Source organism: Nothoprocta perdicaria, unplaced genomic scaffold, assembly GCF_003342845.1.
Source record: "Nothoprocta perdicaria isolate Ctin4 unplaced genomic scaffold, notPer1 scaffold_115, whole genome shotgun sequence".
In the NCBI taxonomy this organism is placed as follows: Eukaryota; Metazoa; Chordata; class Aves; order Tinamiformes; family Tinamidae; genus Nothoprocta; species Nothoprocta perdicaria.
This window is the reverse complement of record NW_020454261.1, coordinates 1,400,267-1,421,065: the sequence shown is the minus strand read 5'-3', so window position 1 is coordinate 1,421,065 and position 20,799 is coordinate 1,400,267. Positions and strand designations below refer to the sequence as shown.

The 20,799-nt window shown below is 38.3% G+C and overlaps 1 protein-coding gene across 3 annotated transcripts in view; it reads left to right on the top strand.

The window, feature by feature from the left end:
• Positions 1-17,281, top strand: part of FAM49B (family with sequence similarity 49 member B) — a 37,565-nt gene extending 20,284 nt beyond the window's left edge. The window contains exons 1-11 of one of the 3 annotated variants that reach the window (XM_026053431.1): positions 130-180; positions 1,397-1,479; positions 7,231-7,352; positions 9,056-9,161; positions 10,166-10,302; positions 10,905-10,982; positions 11,080-11,196; positions 11,929-12,008; positions 12,986-13,112; positions 13,913-13,983; positions 16,512-17,281. In XM_026053431.1, the coding sequence (XP_025909216.1) occupies positions 1,407-1,479; positions 7,231-7,352; positions 9,056-9,161; positions 10,166-10,302; positions 10,905-10,982; positions 11,080-11,196; positions 11,929-12,008; positions 12,986-13,112; positions 13,913-13,983; positions 16,512-16,575 (975 nt within the window). In that variant the 5' untranslated portion in view covers positions 130-180; positions 1,397-1,406 and the 3' untranslated portion in view covers positions 16,576-17,281. Of the gene's footprint in view, positions 1-97; positions 181-1,396; positions 1,480-7,230; positions 7,353-9,055; positions 9,162-10,165; positions 10,303-10,904; positions 10,983-11,079; positions 11,197-11,928; positions 12,009-12,985; positions 13,113-13,912; positions 13,984-16,511 lie in introns of those variants that run through there. The other 2 variants (XM_026053434.1, XM_026053432.1) reach the window with 2 other exon arrangements.
• Positions 17,282-20,799: the final 3,518 nt, after the last annotated feature.

The window sequence follows — 20,799 nt, the reverse complement described above, 5'->3', positions numbered from 1 at the left end:
ACCGCGAGCAGAAGTGGACGGGAGGCCTGCCCCAGGCGTGGACTGAAAATAGGAAACGCTTATTGGAACTAAATTATCTTGCCATTTTTATTTTTAGGTTTGCTGGCATGGGTAATCTCATTAAGGTGCTAACCAGGGACATAGACCACAATGCAGCACATTTTTTCTTGGATTTTGAAAGTAAGTCTGTTAGCCCTTCACAGCTGGTGCATTTAAAATGGTGACGAGGTTTGCTTATACCTGCTGCAGTGAAGGCGAGGGGGACTCGGTTGCAAATCTGAAATTTGAGAAAGGGTTGCATGTGTGGGTGTGTTTTATGATTTTTTTTTAATTCTCAAGTAGTAGCCAAGCCACCATCGTTCTACTACATAAATTTTATTTTCTCGTGCTTAGTCATTTTGGGTCTCTGTGATTAGTGATGTCTGCTCATCTGCCTGCAAATCAAGTAATCATAAAATGAAGAATTGTGTCACTAGGGTAGTCTGTGCTGAGCAGTTGTTCACTCTAACACTGTCCTACATGAGTGAGTACTGAACCGTGCCTGATCCTGGTTTCTTTATCCATGCTTCACCTAACATGTATTTTGACATCCAAAAGTCCAAAAAGGAACTGAGCCTCACAAATGTTCTAGGCATCTTGTGTAAAAGATCCGTGGCTACTTAAGGTAGCGTTTGAGACGCTGCGTCCTGATCCAGCTTCCTCTGATGGCTTTCTGACAAAATGACCATGGTTTTTATTTAAAAAAAAAAAAAAAAGAGCTCTTTGCTTGTGTTGTCCCATCAAGTTAACATGTTTAGCACGGCTGCGTGCCGGCGCGCTCACAAGGAGGACGCGTAGCCCTGCGCGTGGTTCCTCTGCTCAGGACATGCCAGCGCGAAGCTGGCCGCCCTGCTCCGAGGGGCGGCCCCAGAAATGCTCGCACGTGGGTCGCCCCTTGGAGGAGAGCTGCGTGGAGCTGCCACCATCACCAGCTGCGTGTCCCCCGGTGGCGATGGGAACCCGCGCACTGCCCTCCTGCTTCACGGAGCTGCCTCAGGGAACCCTGGGCCCTGGCTCCTGCCTCAGGGAACCTGGGCACGGGCTCCTACCTCACGGAGCTGCCTCAGGGAACCCTGGGCCCTGGCTCCTGCCTCAGGGAACCTGGGCACGGGCTCCTACCTCACGGAGCCGCCTCACGGAGCCCTGGGCCCTGGCTCCTGCCTCAGGGAACCTGGGCACAGGCTGCTGCCTGATGGAGCCACCTCACGGAGCCCAGGAACTGCCCTTCTGCCTCATGGAGCCACCTCAGGGATCCAGGGCGCCCCTCGGCTCTCCCCTCGCCACCTCATTCAACTCCAATTGGGCTGTTCCTCCTTGTAAAGGGAAATTCTCTTCTCTCTCATTCTTGTCTTGGCAGGTACCTTAACATGGGGAACCTTCTTAAAGTTTTGACATGCACAGACCTTGAGCAGGGGCCAAATTTTTTCCTTGATTTTGAAAGTGAGAAGATGATTTTATATATCTATTATTCTTTGCCTGCCGTAGACTGCATTTGTCATGTACTAAATGTATGTTTTCACTTTGCCATTCTTCTAACAGCTTTGCATGCTTGAGCTATGAATAGTTCAGTGAGTGCTTGTGGAAAATCATCTGCTTTAAAATAACTATAGTTTCTAAAAATGCCGAGTCTTTGTTTCAGGCAGAGCTTTCAGATTACATTTAATTTATGGAGTCTGATACGGTTCTCATTTGAAGCCAGAAAACTTCAAAAAGAATTTGAATTACTGAAGACCTATTAAAATTGCAAGGCGTTATGCATCATTAAGGACTGAACACGGAACCTAATTCTAATTTGTGCACTTCTAGTGTGCTACTATGTGCTGAATAGTACTGAAAATACCCACTGGCTTACTAAAGCTGTTCATAGCTCTCTATCATCATCTTGTTAAAGATAGATATGTGCAGCTTGTTTGATTTGGCTTTGAAATTTGGCGGTGAACCTCATAGCTTCTTAAAGGGGGGTGCGCTGGGGGCAAAATATACATAGCCCAAATTGCTTTTGAAGAGAAGAAACGCTTGTCTGATCAATGCCAAGCGTTCTGGAAGTTTCACATATTACTATTTCTGCTTTTGTTTTTGTTGCATGATATAATAGAGCCTAAGAATGGCAGGTAAGTGTGGATGGCTGTTGCTGTGCATGCTTTGTTACTCTGTTTTTGGATATGCTATTGCTTTACCCAGCTGTGCACCAGCAAGTGTTAAATATGTAAACTAATATCCAAGTGATTTTTACCCATGAAATAAGATGCAATGGAATAGTGTAACAAAATTAAAAAAAAAAATTGAATATTGATAATTTGCGATGCATTGTATTTTTTTAATTCCAAACTTGTGTCTGGTGAAACAGTGGCAATTGGTTATATTAGCTCTAATACAAAAGAGAGTGCTTGGAGAATTAGACTTACGTTTTAATGACCTTTAAGATTTTGAAGCTCTTGTCCTCTTCTATTGACTGTCAGCTGTATTTTTCAAATATGGTGTTCCTGCAAGGCAGTGACATGGTACACGAAACAAATTAGTTGTAAAAGGAGCATATTCAAGTCCCTAGTTCAAAAATCAGAAAGCAAAACTATCTAAAAACAATTTACATCTTGCATATAACACTGTCAGAACAGATGTAACTTAGTGACTTAGGAAGAACTGATTTGGGAGAATGCTGGAGTTGTGTATCTTAAATTGCCTTACAAATACCAGGCCATTTAATAGGACTAAATTCCATTCAAGTTAGCTGGATGCAAGAGGCATACTTCTAAAAATCAATTGCAATAATTGTTGATTTTTTTTTATTTTATTGATTCTTTAGCTGTCAGCTTTTTTTAAAGTGCATGTTTGGAGCATGAACAAGATTTGGCATGAGAGTAAGCAGGTTGCTGACATGAAGCGTTCATATATGCACTCAAACGAAATTACTGATATTATGGCTGACTTGTTAGACTGTTCTTTATTCCTTCTGAGCTCTGTTCTGCATTTGTTTCTGCTGCTATACTGTGTATCCCTGCTTCTTTCAACTCTGTTTCAGATAGTTTACCTTGACAGAATCTTGGCTTTGACAGTCAAGATCTTTCCTCAAGACTTGGCACTTAACTTTGTGATTTTCAATGTTACGTTTTTATGTGGATAAGCAAATAAACTCTATATTAAAAACAAATTTGCCAGTGCAACGTTATGCCTGGCCCAGTAATATGCAATTTTAAATCTTCTCTTTTGTAAATCCATACAGTTCTTTAGTGTGAGCCTGCTTATTGTAAGATTCTTGCACAATACATAGTCAAAATCTAATCTCCATAAAGCTTTATAGAGATAGAGACACTGAATGCAGAAAATGTTTAAAACAAGTTCCTAATATTTTCAGGTATTCTTTTATGGCCTTAGATTCCGGTGATTTTTATGTTAAGTATTGTCAGAATACTTCCAAAAATGTTTTGATAAATGGTGCAGTGGGCCATTTTCCTCACCTTAATGCTGGAGTCATTTATGTTTTCCTCAGTTTTTACTTAGCTAGTTCAAACAAATAGCTGGCTTAAATTTTCTGCTGATGTCTGTACAATACCACTTATAACCAGAGGAAAGTGCTCAGCTTTATAAGAACATTATTATTAAATGTCAAATGAGCACATAAAACTTGAAAGACTTGCAATCAACATTGGTGCCATTACTGTGATAGTGTAGATGCTTTCCCAATTCATGAGCAGTAGCTAAAATGCAGAGGACTTCTGGTTGCAAGTGCTCATTTCCAGCTAGCCATGTTCTGCAGTGCCTCAAAGACCCCATTTCAGAACAACCACGGTGACAGTGCTCTATAATAACAAACCTAAAGATAGTTAAACTCCTTAATCTGTAGCAGGCTGGATTTTTTTGGCCCCAACCAGTTTTAGACGACTGGATGTGTTCTTCCCTGGAAAAAAAAAATAGTGATGTAAATAGTGTTTGCTGTGCAGAATAAACTTTTAGTTCCCAATTTCTGTCTCTACTAGTTTTGTACCTATCCAGATTTTTTTGTCACTAAGCCTGTGTTCCTGGCATGCAGTGTCTTCTCATACCTTTGTAATACTTAGTTCACCTAACAGTACTTGTGTATTGTTTCAAGCCTACTCTTTTGTCTTTAATACGTTATCRTGTGAGCTTTCCCACCTCCAGATATATGTCGTATCCAGTACAGTCCCATTCAATTTAAAATCCATTGAAGGAACGAAGTAAAACAGTGAAACATTCCTCACTTCTGTGAAAGTACCTCAGCCTTCCCTTAGTACTGTATTGAATACAGGAAAGCTGGCTTAAATAGTTGGGGTTTGGCCCCCATGGCAACAGTATCATACCTCTGAACATGTGAGCTGTGCTGTGCTTGCTCTTTGTATTTTGCATGTCTATGTGTTTTATTTTTGTTGATGGGAAATGTTGCCAGGTAAATACAAAGCTGCAATAGGAACTTGCCCTCGTGTAAGGAGCAGGGAGGGACTCATGCCTGAAATCACAGGCATCCTTTGTCCTGCCCTTGGAATGCCTGGCATTGCTAGTGGCTCTTCCTTGGTTGTCAAAATGAATTTGCTGATCGTGGCACACTCCCTTCTTCCCGGCCCTTACTTTGAGGGAAAGGAGCTCCAGATGCAGTGGTTCATAAATGACAGTCCTCAAGCCTARATGCCTAAATACAGATATGGGAATGTACCTCCATCTACTCAAGTTTCCAGCACAKCTTGGAAAGAGGAGTTGTTCCCTTTTTCTCTTTGGTGGGCTTCAAGAATACAGTGCCCTAAACCAGCACAGAGAAGCAAATAGCCTGTAATGAGGCTTAGACACTTCCTACATCATCTTATAAATCCATCCTGGATGGATTGTGAAGTGAACCTAGAAAGAATGTTAGACATTCTTTAAAAGAAAAAAGGGAAAAAAATGCATTTGCTTTCCTAATTTGTGTTCTCTGCTAGATTGAAAAAACAATAAAAAAAACTAACCCTTATGAACATAGAAGAATTACAGATAGGAGAAGAACATAACTGGGGCAAATCAGATTTACAGTTTCAACTGAAGATTAGTTGCAACCAAAATGAAATTCATATCAAAGAAATAATCTGAATGCTCACTGAATTTTGAAAGAGACATATTTGGAAAATTTTTATAATGTCTTTTTTTTTAAAAAAAGAGTAAACTATTGCTTAAGATTTCCAGAAACACTTTAGTCAAAATAATTAGCTGACTACATCCTAAGCAAAATAGGCTATCAGAGGTGAAGGGGTTGACCTGCATGGCCAGCCATTCTGCCACAGTTCATATCTGAAAACTGGTTTTCATTTTTAAACATGAGTGCAATTATATCTGTTTTGCTTGCCTGTGGGTTTTGGAATCAAGAGTACCAGGAGGAATATTCAGGGACCCTTCTGCTGTCCCCAACCATGCTTGAAAAACGAGCCCCCCTTAGTAGAGAGAGCGAAGGAAAAAGGACTTGAAAAATTCAAGAGGCAGGAGATGTGCTTGGCGTGTGAGACAATCCAAGTGGCAAGTCTTGATTGCATTATTTAACAGCACAATCTGGAATGCTACAGAGCTTCACGTTTTATTCTGTATTCCACTATAGCATTTCATGTTTGTGCATGAACTGCTGCCAGTCAACTGGTGCCTACCTGTCTGCTGTCTTCCCTCATGTTTTTTTGTCTTCATTTCTTACAGCAGTCTTCAGCAGCTTTCAAAATTATAAATGTGACTCTTGTGATGGTCTAAAAAGCATTGGCCACTTTTACTCGATGCCTAATCAGTGTGGTGCTCTTAGCCTTTTTTTTTAGGAGAGAAGCTTTTCACACTGAAACGTGTGAAAACCAACCTTGAGAAGCATCGGTGATGGTTCTCAAAATAACTCAGTTAAACTGTTAAAACTGTTGCAAGGTCTATATAAGCATATTTGCTACTAGTGCCCACCATCTATGCATTAAACCAGGAAAAAATATGTATTATGCAAAAGAAATTACTGCGAAATCCAGACCAACAACGCATGTGAAATTTCTGTTTTCTCCTGACACAGATTTTGTTTCATAATATTTTTCTAGTGTGTAACACTAGGATATTGTCTTGATTTCTCATACATACCCAACTTCCATCACCCTTACTGAGAGTAATACACATACGGATAAAAAAAAAAAAAAAAATAAAAAAAGTACTTGATTTAAAAAAAACAGACCTTTTAAACTGCACAAAATCATGAGAATAGATTGTCCACAGATGACTTTCTTTTTTTAAAAAAGGCTTTTTGTTAATATTCTGATTTTCATAACTTATTTTGCCGGTGTAAATGGAGGAAGCTTTTTTGAGAGTTTTCCAATAGTGACCATTATCCTACTAAATTTCTTTTAGATTGAGGTAAAAGGAACTACCTCATTAAGTTTTCATTAAGTTTTTAATATTTTTTATRTATTTTTTAAAACTGATTTACTGTCAGGCAAATCTGGTTCAAGATACTTGTATAAGTGATTATTTTTAAATKTTATTACTGTTTCTTGGATGAATTTTTTTCCTCAAAACATACTTTCTTTTTGTGAATGACAGTTGTTTGAACAGGTATGTGCAACTTTATGAAGTGATGTTCAGTACCCTTCTGATGAGTATTTAGCATGTTAAGAAAGACATGGAGGTGCCAGATCTTTCTGTTCCAAACTCTGGTTTTGCAATTAGTGCAATAAAGAACATGCTTCGAGAACTAAATTTATTTAGAAGTAGAGAGATTTAGTTCCATTCCCAAGCTTTCAGTTGGAAGGCAAGGGAGAAATAAAGTAATTAAATTTAATGCAGTGACTTTAGTATAAAGATTTAGTTTAAATGAATGCCTCTTGTAAAAGGTAGTATGCCTGTAGTTGAGGATGTTTTTCAGATATTTAAGTCTTTTCCTCATCTACAAATGGGGATTGCTTATYATAGTGTAATAGAGTTAGAAAAGAAGAATTGTCAAGATTTCCTTTCCCAACTTAATTTTCAATAAATGGGGAAGGATAGATTTCAGATTGAAATTTGGAATGCTAAATAAAGCTAAAAGATTACAAAAATGCAGTGACTTTCCTGGACATACTCATGTATTATAGTAGCTCTTCAGGGGATAAAAATTCTTAATTATTTCTGGGAATAATTTTCCCTTAGGTGATGCCTATGAACTCCATGTTTGTTAAGTATGTATGTATATGTATTTATTTAATATGTTCTGCTGTTTAGATGCCCAACCTACAGAATCTGAAAAGGAAATTTATAATCAGGTGAATGTAGTATTAAAGGATGCAGAAGGAATACTGGAAGATTTGCAGTCGTATAGAGGAGCTGGCCACGAAATCCGAGAGGTGAGCAGGGGCGTTACGGTTCTGCAGAACCCAGGGCTGCCCATGTTGGGTCCTTTCCCAGCAYCATGGGGTGGTGACTTCTCTTGCAGGAACATTTTGTCTATTCAAATTAGTATCTTAAAGGGAGCTCTGCTCTGGAATATTCCATTTTACTAGAACAGATGTCACTTGTTTGAGTAATAGTAAGGCAGATCTGTAATATTAAAAGATATTCCTCAACAAGAGGAACAAGAACTGTCAAGAGTTGTTACCCTTGGGGCATTCCTTTTATTTCTGCCTAAGCCAAAGAACCTCTTTYTGAGTTGGTGGCTGATTTGGGAAGAACATGATGTGGCTACAGTCAGATGCTGAGTAGCCTGGTCTTCATTTTGCATGATAACTTGGGAAGTCCAGTGTGTGCAAGTCCTAAGACAAAAGGCTCTTTATTTTCTTACACCTTTACTTGACTTTTAGTATGTATTTAAAAGTGTTGGAAATGAAAGCCACATTTCTGCACAGCACCTCCTTCCGCTTGTCCTTTACCTTCAGGCAAGGGTGGAACGAATTCTCTCAAAAGCTCCTTCCCTTCTGCAACAGATGCAGTGTCACGGCTCTCAAAATGAGGAGGTTTTAACAAGTCCTACCAGATGAGTCTCTGCTCTCTCCAGTCATTCCACTTTTATAAGTATTCTGAGTTTTGTCTCAGTCTGTTGAATTAATATGTTTAAGAAGCAAAACTGGGTCACGCAAGACCCTCAGGATGGGAGATGCTTCATTTGGCCTTCGAGGAAGGAGCGTGTTCAGGGGGAGGCTGTAGGGTCTGGCAGGAGCGTCTGTCACTGCAGCAATCAGCAGCTCCCGTGGATAAAGAGGAGAGCCCAGGGAGGAGGAGGAGGAGGTGTAGCCAAGGCAGGGAGGAAGGAGTCTGCTCTACCCACAGCCAGGAGTTGACTGAAACAGATCCTGAATGTGAGGGCATAGCTGTGGAGATGCAGCAGGAGAGTCATTAGGAGCATTTTTATTTCTGTTTTCTTAGTACATTGAGTGTAGTCTCTTTAGTCTAACTTCTGTCTTAAACCTGCGGAGTTTGCATTTAAGACTTTGTTTTTCTGGGATTCTTACTGTAAAGGTCTAGGCAATAACAGGGTCTAGGCATTTGTACCTCAAAACTCTGGAATAGTTCAGGTCTTGATGGGGCTTGATGTTTCAACATGACATTTCAACCTGAATGTTTCTCATTTTTAGCCCGAATCTATAATTGAATGTATTTGATCTTTCTTCTTAATTAGAGAAATTGGTGGCAGGTAACAATGTTAGAACTGACCTTTTTGACGCATAAACAGTTTTGCTCAGAGATGCCCCAGTAAAGTCATCGATTTAAATTAATGTGATTATGTAACTTTTGTTATTTTGAGTAGCTTTATTTTAGCAGTTTCTTTTCTCTGTCAAATTGTTTGTCAATTCAAGATACTTAAGTTCAATACAAGCATTCTAGCTTTTGGAGTAGTCTTCAATTAGAGCAGGTTGTGTCTCAACTGGGAGCATTTCAGTAGGTAAAACTGCAGATAATAGAGGACCTTGTACTTCTCTTGAGAGGGAATAACCACTTTTGTTACTTTCTTCAAGCAGTCATTCTAGGTAGATTTTCAATAAAGTCACAGACGTGGTTAATCTAAGCATACTTTTAATTCTTGTCCTTCCTCCTGTTTTTTTTAACATTTAAGGCAATACAGCATCCCAATGATGAGAAGCTGCAAGAGAAGGCATGGGGTGCAGTTGTTCCACTAGTAGGCAAACTAAAGAAATTCTATGAATTTTCTCAAAGACTAGGTAAGTTGAGTGCTATTTCTTTATCTTTTCCCTCCCCACCCACCTCTGCATAATCAGACATGGATCACATCTAGGTCTGCCACTTGTTAGTAGAGAAAAACTTTATTTTGCAGGTTCTTTTCAGGCACTGGATTTAAGATCCTATATTTACAAGCCTCATTGCTTGTGAAAGCGATTTGTTTCAATAGGAGCCTGAGATGAGAGGGAGTAGACTTGTGGTTGTCTTTCCTGTTGATCAAGTAGCTGTGCAGAGCACTAACCAGCTGACTGCATCGAAAGTTGCTAGACTTGAAGTCATTGAGTATGATTTTATGTGCAAAAATTTTTCTAATACAGTATTTAAAAATAACTGGCTTATTCTTTGTGAGCTCTGGGAATTCCCTGCTCTGTGGAAATGCCTGAGCTTGCTCCATGCAGGTTCAGTACTGCCCTTCACACCTTTTACAACCGCAGCTTGACTGTGTCCAGGCTGATGAATCATATTTGACTTCATTTGATTCTTCACAAACTCTTTGCTGTAATGTAACTTCTAGGGAGTATTAGTAGCTTAGCTCATGAAGATGATGAATTTGCTGTCCAAAAAGTAGCTTTTCCAGGAGTTTTCCTTCTGTAGATGAAGAATTGAGGTACTTTCCTCAAGGGTAAGAAACTGGATTCTCAATTTATCTTAAATAAAGTGCTACTTTGCTCCTGCAGGTAGGTATATGTCTCTTAAAATTTTCTCTCATTGTCTTGAAGAGTTTGCAGTCCATTAATACAGGTTATTGAAGTATATTTTAAACATTGCAGGCAAAGATTTGAATAAAGCTTTGCCTTACGGCAGTTTGTAAGTAAATGTAGTAACAGTGACATGAAGAAGCAATTTATCAAGCCCTGTTTTTCATTATTAATTACCATTTGTTTGGCAGATAGGTGTTTTAAATCTAGCGTGCACAGTAGCAGTGCACACAGATAGGAGAAGCAGGAGCAATTGTGTATTGAAAACCAGTCTCCTCTTGTTTAAGAGGCGGGATTGCGAGGTCTTCTGGGAGCCTTGACCAGCACTCCGTATTCACCAACGCAACACCTGGAGCGAGAGCAGGCTCTTGCTAAGCAGTTTGCAGAAATTCTTCACTTTACACTCAGATTTGATGAGCTTAAGGTAAGAACTCAGCACAATTCGTAAGCCCAAAGACCAGGAGAAAGAAAATAGGGCTGTTCCCTGAGGCAGTGTGGGCTCTGTCTTGTCCCACAGCAGGACATGCATCAGATATGCAGATCCCTACTATGCTAAGCCACCTACTTCACAACCTGGAGCTAGATTAAAATGAAATGGAGATGAAATATCATATTAGCTTTATGCACTTGATATATTTCAATTAATATTAATCATGCTTCTTCAGCTGAATTCAGTGTATCTCTTGAGGTAAAGCTGCTGTATTACATCCATAGTCCAGCTGATTTTCTGGCTAATGTACAAAGAGACAAATGGAAGTGATACTGATATGCTGGTCTAATCCACACAGTCAAACTGGCCAAACCTTTTTTTAACTACTAATCTCAAACTTGATTAGAAGAAATATTTTTTTTTGTTCTTGTATAAATATTCAGAGTAAAATCTAAGAAGGCCTTATATTTTAGGTATCTCACGTCACATTTTCTCATGGGCCTTTTTATTTCAGAAGACTGAATATGTTCTTATATTTGAATTTTGTGAAAACTTGTCTTTAGATTTATTTTTGTTTTGCTTTTACACCTATATAGATGACAAATCCTGCTATACAGAATGACTTCAGCTACTACAGAAGAACTTTGAGCCGTATGAGGATTAACAATGTCCCAGTAGGTAACCCTTAGATGACACAAAATGTAATCTTATGTGACTACGTATATCTTTTTGTGCACAGAATTACTGTTTCTCTTTATTTTTGCTTAATAGGCAGAGGGAGAAAATGAAGTAAATAATGAGCTGGCAAACAGAATGTCTTTATTTTACGCTGAAGCAACGCCGATGTTGAAAACCTTAAGCGATGCCACAACGAAGTTTGTGTCAGAGGTAAGAATATTAAATGCAGGCTCTTTTCTGCGGGGTAGGACATCATTTTTAAAGGGGAGGAAAGAAAAAAAAAAAGAATTCTTCTGGATTTTTGAGCTTTAAGAAACATGAAGTGTCTTTCCTGAATGCTACAGGGGTGAGAATAACCTCARCTAGCCACCTTGTGGATGTGTGGTGCAGTTAACATTGCAACACTGCCTCCCTCCAGAAGGAAATGAGAGGGGATACGGTGGAAGTGCCTGTGTTTTGGTGGTAGTTTGGATCATATTTGTGTCTCAGAACGCTGAAAGGGAAACAACAAGGTTTTCTGTGCTTGATGTAAGGAAAGAAATTGAAATGCAGCTTCCTTCTCTCCTTTTCAAGAGGCTTTTGAGGTGTTCCTTTGTAACTCATAATATTGCAGTGCATCTATAGAAATTTCTATCTTTAAGGCCAAATTAGATTTTTCTTTAAAACTCTTCCAAAAGTCAATAAAATTCATAGTGCGTTCCTTTGATTAAAATCAAATAAGCAAAAAACACCCATACAGCAGACTTCAGTAGCGTGGATGTGGCTCTTAAGCCACTGCTTCTTATCGTAACACTTAAAATTAGTCCCATGTTAATAACTTACCACAGTTGTAATGGTATTTTTAATTGCTCCCCATTGGCTTGCCATCCAATCATTGGTTTCATTTAGATTTTGTAGCCTAATCTTATAATTAACTCGGAACCTGCTTATCTCCTCCTGCAGAATAAAAATTTACCAATAGAGAATACTACAGACTGTTTAAGCACCATGGCTAGTGTGTGCAGGGTCATGCTGGAAACTCCGTGAGTATGAAAAGTGTTTGTCCTATCTCTAATATATTTAAGATGTAACTTGTGATGCATAAGGTGAAAGAAACATAGACTGGGAAACTAGGAAGAGTGGTGTTTGTTTTTTTACCAACTTAGTTGTTACCCTTGACATGGGACGTTGTCTTTTTTTTTTGCTAGCCCTGCAAATCATGCAGTCAGCTTTTCTGAGCAAATTAATATTTAAAAGCAGGATGGCTCTGAAAGCTAGACGGCCTCTTGGCACTTTTTACAAATGGCTTTCTCATCCATAATTCAGGAAAATATGCTCTTAGAGCACGATTGCCTAGAGCCTCCTGAAAGAGGGGTTCTGGGCAATGCAGGGAATGGTACCACCTGCGAGTGTGGCTGCCACCAAATTATAGTGTCCCTGTCTGGGGAGTTATGAAGTGGCTTTAGGCACGAAGACAGTGTTTTGACCACTGTAAATCTGTGAAGTTCTGGGAGTATAGACAAGGTCAAATTATTGTTTTTTTTTTTTCTGTTTCTTCTGGGATCTATATATTTTGCCATTAATCAAGCTATTTAAGCATGAGGTATAAAGTCTAATTTAAAGTTTCAGACTGATTGCCCCAGTACATTTGTTCTGGAGCTTCTTTATACTCTTACTAGGTCTATCCCATTTAAGAAAGTAGTTGGAGAGAAAAAGATAAGCACTGAAAGCAAAATTAATGTGTCTTGATAAAGAAGTCAAAGTTAAAAATAGTATCTGAAATCATGTTACAGCTAGTGCTGTTGAGCTGACACTTTTTCTTTGTTAACCTCCAGTWAATTCTTTTGAAGGAGCTGATTGACTGCTGTGGTCAGATTATTAATAGGGAAAAGAAAAGCCTCAAAACTTTCTTTCCTCCAAGGATTTATGGCAAGATTTCTCTCTTTGATTTTCTTTTCTCTTTACAAATGAGCACTCTCATCTTGCATTTGTTAGATGATGCTGTTTTTTTCATTTCCAGCGAATATAGAAGCAGGTTTACAAATGAGGACACAGTATCGTTCTGTCTGAGGGTAATGGTGGGTGTCATCATACTCTATGACCACGTGCATCCGGTGGGCGCTTTTGCCAAAACTTCAAAAATTGATGTGAGTTTATTGTTACTACACAATCTTCTTAGAATTTAAATTGCATATAGGCTGCTTTTCTTTTCTCCAAGTGCGAATAACAGATGTATACTTTGGATTGATACTATAAATGGATGATATTTACAATCAGCATACCATATATATACATACTAAGAATTGCAGGGTAGACCTTCCAATGCATAAATGATTTTTAAGATCTGAAAAGTCTGTTTTTATGTARTCCTGCTAGTGTCTTGAAATGTTTGTTAGTATACATAATAATAGTTTTGAAAAGTCAAAATTAGAATGTCTGGAAATGCAAGTGGAATTCAGCTTATTCCTTTCACTAGTTTCATTGTCCTCCAGATAGTTTGCAAATCTTTTAAGTTTCTGCTGCTAATGATCATGRTAATCATCTAGAGAATATGTGCTGTTAACAATTGCAGTTTAATGGCTGTTTTGAACTAACAGTTATCCCATTTTGTTAGTTTGTCATTATTTCCCTGGCTGAATGTAATTGTTCACAATGGATTTATAATAAAGAATTTGGTTATTTTTTTAAGACTGGTACAGCAGTTTGACATCCGTGTTGTTTTGCCTGTAGATATGCAGCATCCTAAGCAGTTAAGCCCTTCTCTTGTATGGAGATGTCAGAATACTGATAGCTTCCTTTCCAGTATCAAGAAGCTGTCTTTACACTGCTGCAGTTCTTAAGCCTATTTTCTTTGAGTCTGAGAAGCTGAATATAAAACACTTCTGTAAGGTCATATGGTATTTGTGTTTTCAAAAGTTTTCTCTTTTTCTTTTTTTTTAAATGCTAGATGAAAGGATGCATCAAAGTTCTTAAAGACCAGCCTCCTAACAGCGTAGAAGGCCTTCTAAATGCTCTCAGGTATTCTTTATTCTTTTACTGGAAATAATCTAATTGAATTTGCAGAMATTGTCCACGGCCTTTGCTTCAGGTATAAGGAGTTCAGATGTTTTAATGGATAAAATCTGTAATTGTTTTGCAAGGTTTTCTCCTCATGTGTGGACACACATGAAGAAGCTACTGAGCTCTAAAAGAGAGGTTACAAACTTGCAGTTTTTACCCAAAGAGAATGTTTTGTAAATTTTAACTGCCTGTAGGATRAGTGTGCAGGAGTAGTTGTGACTGAATAGCTGTTCCAACTAAAGTAAGAACTGATGACAAAGTAAAATACGTATTAGAGATTAACTAGGGTGCAAATCTCTCTGTTTTTGTGATCACATCTATTGAGACTGAATTGCTAAAGAAGCTGCAGTGTGCACCCTGTGCTTTCCTGCCTTAGAAATGGCTGGGTTAGTTTCTACTGGCTATAACTAAAAACTTACTTTCAAGCTATTTGAGAGTTACCTGAAGCAACAGAATCTCAGTGGATATCCAAGACAAGAAGATAACACAGATTGGAGATGTTATAAAAATGAATAATTCTCTTACAGAAACATAAAAACTCCTAATTGAATCATATAGCTCTATCTAGTTAGTGACCTGCTCTATATAAAATCAGTATTCAATGTCAGAGAAGTGGCAGAAAGTGCTTTGGTGGGCAGATGAAGGCTTCTTTCTTATCCTTACTTGAGAAAAACATCATACCACTTTGGTAATGTTGGATTATACCTGGGTATTGTTGTTCATTCACTTCGGAGCACAGAAACTCTGGAGTGCAGTTATGCTTTCCTTTCCTGATCGGTAGTGAAACTGCTTTGATTTCATTTCCCCGTTTTCTGTCTTGTGGTAAGTGAAATAATACATTGTTTTATACCAGGTTTCACTTGGAAACTTATTTCAGATTTTTAGCAGACAAAGCAGACAAAATATATATATGTTTRAGATGATAATCTGAGAATTTATATGGGTGTTTCTGTAGATGAATCATTTTACTGCTCTTCTCAGACCCTCCTTCAAGTCAACAATTCTATGAGATGGTGTTCAGTGAAAGAAAAACRGTTTTAACATTTATTTTTTTACTAACTTATTCTGAACGTAGTTGGATGGATCTTCATTCTTTCCTCTCATAGTTGGTGCTGTTCACGAAGAATATGGAAAATTGCAGTTCATGTTCTTGCTCTGTTGTGTGTTATTTTGTAGTTTGTGGCATGAGTTTTAGTCTGTGCTCTCATGCTGATCCTTCAGTAACCCATTTCGTACTTCTTTTTTATCTTGGCAATCCTGACATTTCATATAATTGACTCTTGCTTGGTTATGATACTTAAAACTGTTAAAAATCAAATTTGGAATTGCTAGCAAGAGCTGCAGAAGTGGGAGAATTTGAGAATTTTTGCATGGATGGCAGAGAGGTTCAAGATGATGTAATGAGAAATTAAGTTCAAAGCTGAGTCTTTGGCTATGGATGAGTGCTGGAAGTTCTCATRTTCTCTCAAGGGATACATAATCTGCCTTAAAAGCAGAAGGTGGTACAGATTTGGAGGGAGATCAGCTGTTTATAATTTGAAATTCATACAGATATTTTAATCATGTTCAGCTTTTTCACATGGGCGAAGTACYAAATGCAATGGCTTTTCTAGGTTTTTGAGAACATTAGGCCTCTTGTGGAAAGTACAAATACCAAAAAAACTCTATATAAATATACCTTGTGCCACATGCTGTAGGTGACCCTGYGAGTGTAGGGAGGTTGGACTAGATGACCTCTGAGGTCCCTTCCAACCTTAAGCATTCTATGATTCTATTAATATCAATTCGAAATAGAATACAAGAAATATATTCTTTTAAGTAGCTATTGTATATTTTTGTAGTGAACAAATAATATCACTGCAGTTGCAAATCTAAAAACTAAATTAACATGATACATTTAATTAAAAGAATACATTTTTTATTTACTTGTAGTTTGCAACCTGAAGAGAAGGATCAGCAAAGAAATCACAACATCAAGGCTATACAGAACTTCCTATTTAAAAATAGATGACTAAGTGATTTGTAGTGATATAAAATACTTAACACCCCAAAAGGCTGCAGAGATATTCTAGGAGTGTAGTTACTTGTAAATAAACAGGAAATGGTGCTGAAAAAGCTGTTGACTTCATTGTCACTAAGAGGTCTTGAAAAGTTAAAGAAAAGTTCCTGAAACACTGTTCTGTTTGAAGATGGTAACATGCATTCACTGTGAAGTGGACTATGAGCATGAGAGCCAAAACCCAGCTATTCTGTGGGGTTTTTTTTAAGACTGGGGTATAGTTCCGATTAATAAAAGCATTTTCTGAAGTGTCTATCCTCTGGACTTTCTTGTGTATCAGTTGAGTGGGTGATGAACACTGCGTGAGAGTTTTATCCCATTTTAAACATGTAGCTACTTCTTTTACTGGGTCAGACTATCTGTGACAAAGTAAAACTATAATTATGTTCTTGTAAACTTGATAACTTTGTTTTYTGTTTGTTTTTAGGTACACAACAAAGCATTTGAATGATGAGACTACCTCCAAGCAAATTAAATCCATGTTGCAATAACGATTACCTGGAATTAGCACCTGCTGTAGACAGTATTCTGCAATGACTGAGATGCACAGATTTTTTTTTTAGTGATTGCAACTACTATCTCATTCATTCTTGCTTTTTTTCTCTTCTGTCTTCCTCTTTACCCTTTTTTTAATCACTTTCTTGTTCTTAAGTAAGCTCAGACTTCTTTTCTGTGCCAAATCAATGAAAATGATCAATTCTGGAAAGTATTCCACTTTCCAGAATAGCCATCCTAAGTGGCAGCTAATTATGCGTTGCATTTGGATTTCTCTGTACTGGGGAAAGATTTGTGACTTGAACTAAATATTTTTAAACTTGTGGTTTTTTCTTTTTTTGAAAAACTAATATTTAATATTGCTTCTTCTGCATGGCAAGACTGCCTACTTCTGCTATTTAAAAATACCTTGATGACTTCATTTTCTATTGCAGCTTTTCATGTGCGACCATGAGGAAACTAAAAGCAGATTTGTTTAAATTAACTGTGTTTGTACAAAATGGTACCCAACACAAAGGTTTTTTTAAATGAGTAAAAACTGTTTTGTTTAAAAGTTACGTTTGCATTTTGACTCATTTTTGTAAGGATGTATGTTGTATGTTTAACCTTTAATAACTAACGTTAAACTGTGGTGTGTGCGTAGCAAAATTACGTATGCATGTTCATGTCAAATGATTGGCTGTGGATAAGATAATAAAATCAGCTTTCATTTTTCTAAGTGTGGTTTGATTTACCAGTATTTTGAGTGAGATGTCTTCGTGCTTTTTGGATTTTTACAAAAAATAAATTTATAAATTTTATATAGTGAAAATTTTGCTGTTTCATTACCATTAACCACTAGACTCTAACCCAGTAAATCTGCACCTACCATGTTGCAAGGTTCTAGCTCTCCACTCTGTGTTGCTTTCCTGTCCTCACAAATATTACTCATATTGGGCTTTGGAGKCAGAACTTTGTTCATTCCTTATAGACCCTTCTGGATGTTGCTGAAGAACCTGCATCTTGAAGAGTCATCAGAAATGACATTCCAGGTGTAGCTGCCTGTTGGGTTCTTCCAGTGTCCATGTCTGGGAGATAAACTTCTCTCTGTGTGTTTTATCAGTGTATCCTCTTTTAAAGGCAGGTATTTTGCATTGTGTGAAAGATCTGAATTTTAGCATCTTAAGTAATGGTCTTGTGCTCATTGGCTTTTTACTGAAACAAATTCTAAGCAGTGATTGATCAATGAAGGAAAAAGCTTTTGGGGGGTTGAGAATTGAAGGAGAAAACCAGAATCAAGAAGCACTAGAAGAAACATCTTTGAAGGTGACATGGTTTTCATCAATGGGCAAGCATTAATGTGCTGCTTATTTCTCTGTGTGATTACACCAAAAATCGTAACGCTTGGGAAAGGAGATTTGAAATCTCCAGACAAGCTGGAGCACCTTGATTTATTTACTGGACAAATGTCAGTACAGAACGTTAGTTCCAAAGATAACRGTGTGACCCTCTTCAGTTTCTTGTGGACATCCATCTCATGCACCATCAGAAAAGATTCTGTCTTTCCTTGGTTGGTGGTTGTTGGGTTTTTTGTTTGTTTTTTTTTTTTTTTTCTTATAAAAAGAGGTGGTCTTAGTTTTAAATAATGAGGTTTAAGGAAGGCTTTGAAGAAGGCCTTCCTTAAAAGCACTGGCCACTGGTCCACTTGCTTGTTCTTCACAAGATGGTGTTTCCTTCTGTAATGTGTAACTGGAAGTTTGATCTGAAGTGAGAAGTTCAGATCATCTGAGGTTATTGATGTTGCCCTAGACATTTGGGGGGGGGATTGTTCCGTGTTTTTGTTTTGCTTTTTGCTTTTTTCCTTCTCTCAAGGGTGCATAGTAATGATACAAGCTAGGAAGAAAGGAAATCATGTGCTGTGCTGTCTGCAGCAATAAAATTTAATCCCTGTACTTATTGCAAGGAATCCTGTTACTTAAACCTTGTACTTCTSTCTAGTTTTGGCAGTGTCATAGATGAATGCAACTGGGAAAGGACAAACATGCTCTAAGGGACCCTGCATGTACAGGTTGGACTAGATGATCTCTAAAGGTTCCTTCCAACTTTAAAGATGCTATGATTTGTTTTAAAAAAATCTTTTTGTTCTACTTAATGTTAAAAATATAATTCTGAAAAACTACTTAATGTTCTGTGCATATTTGAAAGATTAACTGACTTCCTGTACTCATTACCCACAGAAAAAAAATTAGTTTTCTCTCAGCTTTGCCGGGGTAAATACCACTGAATAAAAGGCAGAGGAGAGGCAGTGATTTTCCTCCAGAAAGCTATATTTTTAGGAAATAAAGCTTTCTGGAGGAAATATATTTTGCAGAGTACCCATTTTAAGCAAAATTTGGGTCTTTGTAAGCTTTTATTTCAGATCTCCTTTAAAGAAAGCTAGAAACAGTAGATGGAGGAGGGTGCCATTCCTGAAGAACTGGAAGGATCTGAGTTTCTTCACTTGCTAAAGCAATCCAGCACTTCCTATATTGATTCAGGTGAACTCTTGGGTTCTTCTTTGCCAATAGTTTTGTTTTTAAGCATGGATCTTTCTGTAGCCTGAGACAAATGAGGGCATTTCTTTTCTTTCCTGTGGGGCCCCGTGGCCTGTGGGGCCTGCTCGTGCTTTCTACCTCGGCTGCCCTGGGCTTGCTGCCTGCTTGCCTCCTCTGAGGAACCCCCTTTGTACTCTCCATCTCCCTGGTTTGGTCCTTCAGCCTGCTGTGGTGAACAGYGCCTGTGCTTTTTAAAACTTGACAGACAAAATACGCAGTCTGCAGAAATGTCTGTCCTAAAATATCTCTTGTGTGTTGGCTGCTGCTTAAAACCTCCATGAGCATTTCAGATTGCCARAAGCAATGCCTATTTGCTAATCATGTCATTATACCAGATCATTTTAATCCCTAASGCTGGGCTGAAGGCTCTGCCTTGGTCTTGCAGTGTGTGCTGGCCACTGGTCATGGGTCTTCAAAAGGGAGCAGTGAAGCAAGAAGTCTAGGGATTCCAGTATAAAGTTCATGCTCTCCATTCACGTGCAACTTGTGTAATGTGCTGTCATCCCTTGGGATAATCAGGACAGGGTCATTGCATCCAATTCAGTGCCATGGACCTGCAACACTGCTTTGCTTTCCCTTACTTCAGCACTAATGGTCTCTTCAGTTCTATTCTATCCGCCTGCTTTATTAAACTGTTAAGCAATCAGGGTGTCTGGGCAAACTTAGTACTTCCATGAAAAGTTGAGACACAAGAAGGTGGTACTTGATGATCAAATCCAAAGAATGAAAATCTGACACTATTTTGAATCTGTAGGAGCAGCACTATGTTCTGCTGCACTGTTGTCACAGTTAGAGTAAGTGGGTGAGACTTCAACTAATCTTTGGATTTTTTAACTTGCGTGGGGGAGAGGTAAAGTTACCTTGTACTATACAAGTCTTAGACAAAGTGACAGCTTTATTCTTGTAGTTATTTTGCTGTTAAATCCCTAATATAGTGGCAGTCCAGTAGCAAAAGTTACATGGGCTTTGTATGTTAGGAGTTTAGCAGTAGGAATGAGTGGGAGTGGTGGTGGGGAGCAGAGCTGGGTCTGTGCTGAAGCTCTGCTCCTAGCACGTGGRTGTGCAGGAGGGAGGATGGACAATGAATTTTCTTGCTCTGTTTTGTTGCACATTATTAGATATTTTATAGACTCTGGTTGGTAAAATGGCTTTGCCATGTAAAGTCAAGATACTCAAGGGTGTATATTTAAAAACCACAAGAATTAACTACGAATGCTTTAGAACAGGCTTTTAGTTTTAGGACTGCTCTCCTCAGTTTTGTTCTTGGTTCTCTGTTATCTGGACCAATTTCTTCTCAACATGCTGTCGCTACACATCTAGACAGGGATCTATCTCATGGGGTTATAAACCTGAAAAAGTAAACACTATCCTTCCTCTTATTCAACCGATTATATCTGAAAATGTTCTCTAATCTCTTGAGATGTGGAACAGACTCCAAAGATTTTGTTTCATTCTGCAGCAACCCTATGAGGACCTGTCTGATGCACAACCTCAATGCAACCTCTCTAAGTGTAAAAGAACACTTAAAATTATTTTCTATCTGGATTTGAGTAAGGCTTTTGACACTGTCCCTCACAGCATCTTCCTGGGCAAGCTCCGAAGGTGTGGGATAGATGTGTGGACGGGGAGGTGGATTAGGAATTGGCT